This window comes from Eurypyga helias, unplaced genomic scaffold, assembly GCF_000690775.1.
Source record: "Eurypyga helias isolate BGI_N326 unplaced genomic scaffold, ASM69077v1 scaffold38748, whole genome shotgun sequence".
NCBI classification, from domain to species: Eukaryota; Metazoa; Chordata; class Aves; order Eurypygiformes; family Eurypygidae; genus Eurypyga; species Eurypyga helias.
In genome coordinates this window covers 3,390-12,677 of record NW_010266971.1, presented here as the reverse complement: position 1 = coordinate 12,677, position 9,288 = coordinate 3,390, and the positions used below count along the sequence as shown (strand labels likewise).

The window sequence follows — 9,288 nt, the reverse complement described above, 5'->3', positions numbered from 1 at the left end:
TTCAAACTGGCCTTGCAGAACTGGTTTTGCCCCTCAGCTGGACTGGTCTGTAGTTGTAAAGGTAATTTTTAGGGTCGTTGAGCACCCTATGGCAGTACGTCCTTCCCTGCAGAACTACTGCTGCGGAGTGGGACTGAAAAAAGGGGATGGTTGGGGAGGGGGCTGCACTGTTTAATAAGCCAAATAGAATAAGAATGATTTATTTATCTTTTTGTAGGTGAGGGATTGAAAAGGAATTTTGTTTTAGCAGTGACATAAGAGCAGGCAACTGATAAGCTCCAGCCAAACCCATGGCTTGTCCATGTTGGGCAATGTGTGTATGGGCAGGAGAGATGCTCCTGCAGAGATTATGAACGAGGAAGGAGGGGACAGTTGAAGGGAAGAGGTGAATGTGGTTCCCAGGAGGAAGAAATTAATTTATCTGCAATGGTGCAGAGCTGGACTGTGACCTGCTCCACCCTGGTCTTGCTCTGACCTCTCTCAGCTGTTGGAGAGCTGGTGGGAAGCAGGAGCTTTAGTCCCTCCGGAGCTGCCATGGGTGCTCTTGGCTCAGCCCCATGTCTGGTGGTCCCTCACCGGGGGCTCTGCAGGTGCTGCACCCATGCCCTGGGGAAGCACGCGCCGGAGCACAACATTTCCGAATTAACTCACGGTCTGGGAAGAAGAAGGGAACCTGAACTCGGCTGGGAGTCCTGCTGTCGGCCCCAAACTGCCGCAGGACCAGCCCCACCGGGGTGCAGGAGGAAGGGGATGGTGTGGAAATGCTCCGGCTCAGCGTGGTGGGTGGGAAGGTCGGCCTTGCGCCTCTGCATTGGTGTCTCTCCCTTTTGGGAAAACGCTGCTCAGCCACTTCAGGGACACCTGGGAGGCTCTCGCCTGGTACCTCTTAAAGGTCCTTTCTCTGAACTGGCTGTGGATTCAATCCCAAGGTTTACAGAGAGGTTCAACCCGTGTTTTGGGGCGGGTCTGAGGATGCTGCTGCTGCTATTTACCCACACAGATCGCGGTGAGCACGTTGCCTAGGGGAAAACCACCCGTGCACCCTTCCACCAGGAGATGCTCTCGGAGCTCCTTCTGATGCTCCCCTTGGACTCGCTTTGGAATTCATGTGCAAGGCTAAAAAAGGCGGCCTGGCTGTGGCTTCCAGCAACCTGGTGATGCTGGATTTTCATCGGAACCTTCGGGCTAGGACCAAATCTTGTCCTCTTGCACCAGGCAACAGGAGATGAGTGATGTTTACTCCTGGCAGTCGATCACAGGAATGAGTGTCTACTTGAAAACAGATGCCAGTGAGGATTTAGGTTGCCAGAACCTGGACAGGAACTGAAGAAAATCCAGAATTAACAGTGTAAATCCCCCTCTTTTCAGCTGTCTCTCTGTTTAGGCCGCAGGCAGGCAAAATAATTCACCAGAAACCTAAAAACTTGTGTGTGCTGAGGTGGTGTGACATTGGGTGAATCTGATGTGATCAAGGGTGGTGAAATGAGAAATATTTGCTTTCTGTATTTCTAAAATATTTCAGTTGTCAGTGGGTTTTAGTCTGATTACTGTCATTATGCAAACCTCAGTGTGTTTCAGTCTGGGTTGAATTCAGGAGCTGTCAGTAGGTTTGGCTTTAGTTTTGTGCTTAGTTGAAAAAAACTGCAAATATTTGTCTGAGAAAAAGGTTGTTTGTTTGTTTTTTCCAGAAAAAGCGAATATTCACTTTGTTTGCACAACTACAGCCCTGACCTGAATAAAACTTTCTCCAATGTGATGATCTGTTTTGCTTAATGGACTGAAAAGAGCTAGAGGAAAAAAACCAGAATACAGTAAGGCTCCAGTCTCACTTTGAAGACTTTGCTGGTTTCTTTCACCATCTCATTATTTATTTTTAAATAGAAGTCTTGTTCCAGAAGCAAGCAGACATTTTTGTCTTTATAAGGTCATAAAAATATCTGTGTTAGAACAGCTCGGCGGATGACACTGACAGCGACGGGCCCAAGCAGCGTGAGGTTGCCCCTGCATCCCTTGGCTATGCATTACGCACAGAGTATGTAGAACTAAGGAGGGAGAGAACGTTAAAATGCAGATTTCCCTCAATATATTGACATAACACGATTAACACTTTGCTGGTTCTTACATCGATGCCCATACTGAACCCTGCAGACCCGAAAGAGTGGTTTTTATGTTACCAAAGTAGTGTATAGCAATAAAAAGGAGGAAGGGGAGGAAGCAAAGCCCTATCTTGTACAAACCCTCACCCTGGGCTGCCCTGCTGCTGGTGGGCTCCAGCAGGTAATTCTTACAGAATTTGTCATAGTTAAAACCCCTGTACTTTTGTCTTCATGTCCCCAACCCACCAAAAAGTCTGTTCTTTGGGGAGAACATGAACAAAAAACCCCCTCCTTTTCCTCGTTTCATCCTCTCCTCCCGGTTAATGTCCCCAAATCTCTTGAGACAGGACAAGGCACACAGCAGGAGGGAAGAGGAGACAGGCTGTGGATTTAGGGTACGGGGCTGTGCTCAGCTGAGCCATTGGTGGGGCAGACCAGCAAGGCACCGTTGGCAGGAGACCCCCAGCACTCCAATGTGCTGCTTGTGTCTCATTCAGACACAGAGCCTGATTCTGAAAGTCTTGGAAGGAAGCCGTGCTCTGCAACAGCTGCTCCTCCTGGCAGGCAGCAGGAGGGCTGGCACCCAGGGCTGACACCTGGGGTGTTATAGGTGCTGCAACCTGCAGCTACACTCCCCCAGGTGCCCCGGAGCGGCTGCAGAAACCAGGGGCACCACTGTGTTTCCAGGACTCGGAGTTGTCTTCCTGGGATGCAGAAGTGAAGGCACAGTAAGAAACCAACCTGCTTCACTGAGGATTTTTAGTGTTAACACCAGAGTTTTTTATCTTCACCAGCGAATCCCAGCTCTGCTCTTAGTTGCTTTAGCGTTTGCCGGAGCAGCAGCTGCCTAGCAGGGAGGCAAATGTACCTTTGGAGGGCAAGGACCTGGTGGTTTGAAATAAATATCCCTGTTAACATCTACATTCATCGATAGAAGTCCGCTGGGGAGAGGCAGGCAGGCAGCTTCCTGCCCCACACACAGGTCAGAGAGCCGAGGGAAGAGCAAGCTATCGCGTAGGACCAAAACAGATGCAGCAGCCCAAAGAGGTGGTTGTGGCTTTGTGGCTGTAAATGTATCAGGAGTGGACTTTTTTTTGGAAGAAGTAGCATTAAATTGAATTGTATCACTCATCCTTTCATTGCTGTCGGAGCAACAGTGAGGCAGTCTCTGTTCCTTGCTTTCTGTTTTCCGAGCCTATTCTCCGGCATACGGGATCCTCTCATGGGATTCCCTCCTTTAGTGCAGTGCTTTAAGTGCTGACAGCCTGAAATTTCTTGTAATTGGTGTTTACGGAATTTCTGAATTGCAAGTCTGTTTGAACATCCTGTATTTAGGATCTGGTCTGTGCTGGCTGTCAATCAGTTTGCGCAGGCGGGACACTGTCAGGGCTGACTGGTCAAACCTTTGGCTAGTAAACTGGTTTTCTTTTTGAAGCATGCCTTCCAAATGTTGGGCTTTGGGGCATTTGACCTTCCAGGGTTCCAGTGGCTCCCTGCAAAGGGAGAGAAACCTCCTGGATAAAGTACATTGTGAGACTGATGCACATAACATGAGCAAGTAGAGGGGCAGGGAGGAATGGAAGTGCTGCTGAACTGAAGCATCCTTCTGGCGTGCTAGCTGTGTACATTATTTTCGTGTATTGCCTGACAGAAACGCTACCTGCAAAATCCTGTTTTCCCTCCTGCCTCCCCACGCAGCGATGTTCTATGCAATTAGCAGTCTGAAGTATCTACTCTTCCTGTCTGCCAGAAGGAAGTGTGTGATCTATCACCTCCAGGGCTCAAGCTGGATTGACTTGTACCTGTCCCACTCTTCCCAGGAAGGTACGGAAAACAAATTGAAGAGAAGTAGCACTGGTTGTGCCTCCGCCTGCACCGGAGTCAGCCAGGACCATCTTTCCAACCCTTCCTGGGGCTCCGGCGGCCTTTGGCTCTAGGGTTTGGTGTGGACATGGCAGCCCCTCTTCTCGATGGTCTGCACCGGGTGGATCGGTAGGACCAGGTGGGAGATGCGGCTCCACAGCCCACTCAGCTTGTCGGAGTCCATGTGGTCGTAGGAGCTGGGGGTCCTGGTGTTGGTGAACTTGGCCCAGAGGAAGTCGCGGACCCTCTCTTCCACTTGCTGGAGGCTGATGTGGGGCTCCAGCGTCTCCTCGTCCAGCAGCACGGTCAGCAGCAGAGCCACGTCCTTGAAAGCAGCACTTTCGTGGTCACAGTATTTGTAGAAGATGAGAGTGGCCCCCGCCGGCAGCAACTCAAAGCGGTGTACCACTGCAGCGCGGCCCCCCTCCTGGAAAGCTGAGCTCAGCTCTGTGTCCACCTCCATCTTGGCCTGGTCGCTCTGGAGCCTGGATTTATCCATGGCATCGATCTGGACCGTGCTGGAGTGCAGGGCAGCCGAGTAGGTGTCAGCCACGCGGGCGCTAAGGCATCGCAAGGTCTGCTCGCCCTTGCGGGCGGCCACGAAGATGATGATGGCTGGCTGCGTGTGGTGGGACGTATTGAGGTGCTTCTGCAGGAATTTGCGCCCACGAAGCCACAGCTGGGGACTCTGCTCCGGAAACCTGTCCTGCAGCTGGTTGAACTGGGATAGAAAGGCCTCCACCGTGGGGTTCCTGGGGGCTTGCTGGGACTGGGAGGTCGGTTTGCCGAAGCAGAATATGCAGAGGCCGAGCAATACGAGGCTCACGACGACAAGCCCTGTGCCGCAGGGGAGAGACCCAAGATGGGGAACAGAAGTCAGTCCCAAGTGACCTGCAGTGATACGCTGGAAAGAAGTTACAAGGGCTCTTCTTCCCCTCCCGGACCTTCCCCGCTACCCCAGGAAAGTGATTCAGTCTGACACGCTCTCTGAGGGCCTGGGAATGGTGAAGAGGCTGCTTGCCTCGTGCTGGGAGACCCGCACGCCTACACAGCTACGGGACTACAGCTCCAGAGTCAGAGGCAAGGCTACAGCTTTGTTGTCGCAGTGCAACGCTTCCTGAGGAAACTGCAGCTGGACACAAGCTTTCTTTTCTTCCCTCCGCTCCGTTTTGTGTCCGTTCGGAGCACCCACCTCCACGTACGGAGATGTCTGACCCAGCTAAGGTGTCCTGTTCACTGCCTTCCTCCTAGTCATGTGCCTGAACAAAGGCCACCGTGCTTCTGCCCGGAAAAAGGAGGACAGCGAGGTGCAGACGCAACTGCTCGCGTCCCTCTGCGTGGCAAAGCAGGGTCTCTTTCTACCAGGAGAAATGTGTGGTGCAGAGCAGCATCACAGTCTCTGCTCGGGGCCCTGCGACACAGGGCGGGATTGGGAAGGGGGAGTACCAGCGTAGGAGGCTCAGACATCCCAGGACATGCCAGGGTACTCCCGGCATGCTAGAAATGATATGCCTGCTTTTGAGCCACTACTGTAGGCTCAAACTGACCCTATTTTTAAGGGGATAGTTTTTCCCTCAAACCCTCAGAAAAGGCTATGAAACGTCCTGAGAGAGAAGAAGAATTAAATGCGCTTCATTACTTGTTCCTGGAGGATCAGTGCCTTCTGGTCGATGAGTAACGCGCAAGGGAAGCTTCTTTTCCTCACCTTTCAGCAAGGGGAACTTTTGGGCCTTCTCCTGGTCTGTGTTTTGGGCTGTGACATTCTGCAAGCAGGACTGAGCCTCTGGCTCTGGGGCTGCATGCCCTGTGGTGAGAGAAAGAAACGTGCCACTCAGTGTTGAGGGAACCGGGAAGTTGGGCTGTAATGAGAAAAGCAACAGAGCTGCCAGGAGCTCCCAGCTGGGGGAAAGTTAGAAGAGAATATTGCTTTGGGATAATAATGCTTTGAGTCTTGGCTCCCCCCTGCTTTTGGGGCCAGGGAAGGAAAAAGGTGATGCAGAGTGCAGCATGATTTCATGCCTTTCAAAGCAGGACAGTAGCTGAAGGAGAGAGAAAGAGAGAAGCCAGTTAATTTCTTACACCTTCTTTCCCACTTGGCTCTGGAAAACTGGCAACGAGCACTACAGAGCTCACCGTATCATTTTTCCAGTGCCTATGGAAAGTGTAGGCATGTGGAAGAGCAGCAGTGTGCAGCCACCAGCTCACCTTTGGTGCCGTGTCTGTTCCTTAACGTGCCTTGGGATCCGCCCTCCTGTGTTTCCTGCTCTATGTGCTCTTCTGGCTCCCAGTCTCGGAGAGGGGCACTGGTGCTCTCTGCTAAGAGGCCCTTGGTGACATCTTCTGTCACAGCTACGTCCAAGTGTGTCATGTTACTGTCAGAGCTCAGTGACTCGGTTCCTGATGGAGCATCATCCTCTGCTTTCTGGGAGCCTTCCTGTTGCTTGCTCGTCTCCCGGTCCTCCTGTGTTTCTGGGTGGGCAAGGCTGTCTCCTTTGCTGTCCGTCTTATCACGGGCCAGCCTGGCTGTAGGGAATTAAATTCACAGACCTACCCTTAGTCTCTTTCAGCACAAGAACCAACAACCCTTTCTGCTGTTCTGCCTCCTCTAAGCAAAGGCCCAGGTTATCAGCATTTTGGAAATGCTGTACACACTGAAAGGGAGAGACTCACCTTCATCCAGGTTGTCTTCTTCCTGGGACCCTGTGGAGACATCATCTCTTGTCTTCCCAGATTCTTCCAGTGATGCTTCAGTTTCCTGGGGAACCTTCTCCTCGACTGTGGGGACAGCTGAGTCTGACCGTGTCGTGTCTCCTCCATCAGCAGCTGGTAATTTACACACCAAAGAGTCTTCCTCTGGTTTGCAGGAGGTCTCGGGCTGCCTGCTTGTCACTTGGTGCTCTTGGGTTTCTCGGGTGGGCTCTTGGTGCACAGGAGACTCTGCTGCGCTCTCCGCTTCACCTTGGGCTGGCCCAGCTGTTGGGATCGGAGTTCACAAACTCAGTGAACCATACAGGAGTCACGAATACCCAGTGCTTTACCACCACCCTGTAAAACTCCCAGTTCTTGTATTTCGGAAGCATCTATCCTCAGTGAGATAGGGTGACCAATAAGGTGACCAAAAGTGAGAAAACTCATGGGTTGAGATCATAGAATCACAGAATGGTTTGGGTTGGAAGGGACCTTAAAGATCATCCAGTTCCAACCCCCCTGCCATGGGCAGGGACACCTTCCACCAGACCAGCTTGCTCCAAGCCTCATCCAGCCTGGCCTTGAACACTTCCAGGGATGGGGCATCCACAGCTTCTCTGGGCAACCTGTCCCAGTGCTCCCCACCCTCTCCAGGAAGAACTTCTCCCCGATATCTAATCTAAACCTCCCCACTTTCAATTTAAACCCGTTGCCCCTTGTCCTGTCACTACAGGCCCTCGTAAAAAGTGCCCCCCCAGCTTTCTTGTTGGCCCCAAGATTAAAGACAGCTGCATAGGTAAAGGAAAGGGAGAGGAGAAATCGCAAGCAATGCAAAGGCAATCGCTCCCCACTGCCTACAAGCAGATGGATGCCAGGCCAGTCTTCCTTGGAATCCAACACCCTTCTTCTTCCTGTACCCCAGTTTTTGTTGCTGAGCGCGACGTTATACTGTGTGCAACATCCCTTTGCCCACCATGGGTCCCCACCCAACCTACAGCCCACCCCAGATGATTTGCTTGGTGAAAGAGTGGGGAAAAGAGAAAGCCTTGACGCTGTGCCAAGCGTTGATCAGCAACAGCCATAACACTGCTGTGCTATCAATGCTTGGTTGGTTTCTTTTTAAACCACACATCCAAAACACAGCACTGTGCAGGCTGCTGTGAGGCAAGTGAACTCAACCCCAGGCCATGCCCCACGCTGTCCTGTGTGGGGCGGGCAGACAATAGTACGTGGTAGGGTATGTTACCCCGTCTTCCACAGAGAGTGGGTTTTCCTGGGTGGGTAAATGAAGGCGATGGATTTGAAGAATTTCTAAGGCTGTTGTTGAATACTGGGCAGAACAGTTATGCCAACGTGCATGTCAGCTCTGCTTGTGCTCCTTCTCTGCTCCTGTTCTGGAGCTGCTCTCCCAAGGAGCTATGGTAATGTGGAATTAAAAGGAAATGCTGGAGCGTAATTCAAAGGAGAAATTCTGAGGCTGAGCATAAGCATCTACTGCATATTCTGAATCTGACAAAACCGAATGTTGCAGCTCAAATTTCAGATGCTGTTTGTGACACATTGCTTATGAGTGACCAAGCACTACAGTGAGAGAGAAGATTATGCTAAAATTAGAATAAAGGCCGATAAAAATGGCAAGGAACTCCATACTAGTTTGCAAACAGAGAAAAAGCTGCGCTTGTCACGTGTCAGGACATGCTGTCATTTGGAGCATGAGTTTTACATTCTTGGTTAATGATTATTACGGGAACACTTCTGACTGCCCGGGAGAGGTCTGAGGTGGTTATAGCATTGCGGTATCGCTGAAATACTCAAAGCACCACTCATAACAAGACACCCCGGGAATGTAAGTACAGGCAGAAACTGAAGGAGGAACCTGGATGTATCCTGCTAGTCAAGCTGGGCACAAACAGAGGTTTCCCACTCGTAGGTGGTGGATAACTGGCTTATGATTTAAGCATCTGTAAATGAGAAGCACTGGGATGCAGGGAAGAAAGCTCTCCCAGCCTGGAACTCCATCTTTAACCTTCCTTGTGCTGCCATCCTGGACACAGAGTGTAAACCTGTTGCAGATGGGAATCTGAAACTGAAAGTAACTTGTTAAGCTTTCACCCTTCAAAAAAAGACAGCCACTGGCTTTTCTTGGCCTGGAAAGATGGGGATTTTTTCACTGTTTATGTTTATTTTGCTTAGGTTTCCCTTGTCACTGTTGAAACGTGTTTGCAAAGGGATTTTCCTTGTAGATGGTGTAGGATTCACTTACCTCCAGACAGATCCACGCTTGGATTGTCTTCCATTTTCTTTTTCCCCTGGAGCTCTACACCGTTTTGTTTCACTTTCTGCTTGGGTCATAAGGAGATGTATCTCCCTGCTGTCCGAGCGGCTGACCAAGTCCTACCTCCCGCGCAGACACCATCCCATCTTGGTCTTGGGAATCGCAACTAAATGCCCATAAACCTGATAAAGAGAAACACAGGAGCAGTGATTCATGGTGGGGCAGGAAGCTCCTCCCTCCATGATTGCCGAGGTGGTGTGAGAATGGATGGATGCCACGCATAACCGCGATCCTTCAGCCCAAGGGCTATTAGCTATTTTGCTTCCTGGCAGGCTACAGGCAGTCCAAGGGCTACACAAACTGCAG

General features: G+C 51.2%; 1 protein-coding gene across 1 annotated transcript; it reads right to left on the bottom strand.

Annotated features, from left to right (window-relative positions):
• Positions 1–4,029: 4,029 nt before the first annotated feature.
• LOC104513801 (torsin-1A-interacting protein 2-like) lies at positions 4,030–8,944 on the bottom strand. The gene is made up of 5 exons (XM_010157265.1): positions 8,911–8,944; positions 6,630–6,932; positions 6,165–6,482; positions 5,599–5,763; positions 4,030–4,796 (listed from the first exon to the last, which is right to left on the bottom strand). The coding sequence occupies exons 1-5, from the start codon at positions 8,942–8,944 to the stop codon at positions 4,030–4,032; spliced, it is 1,587 nt and encodes a 528-aa protein (XP_010155567.1).
• Positions 8,945–9,288: the final 344 nt, after the last annotated feature.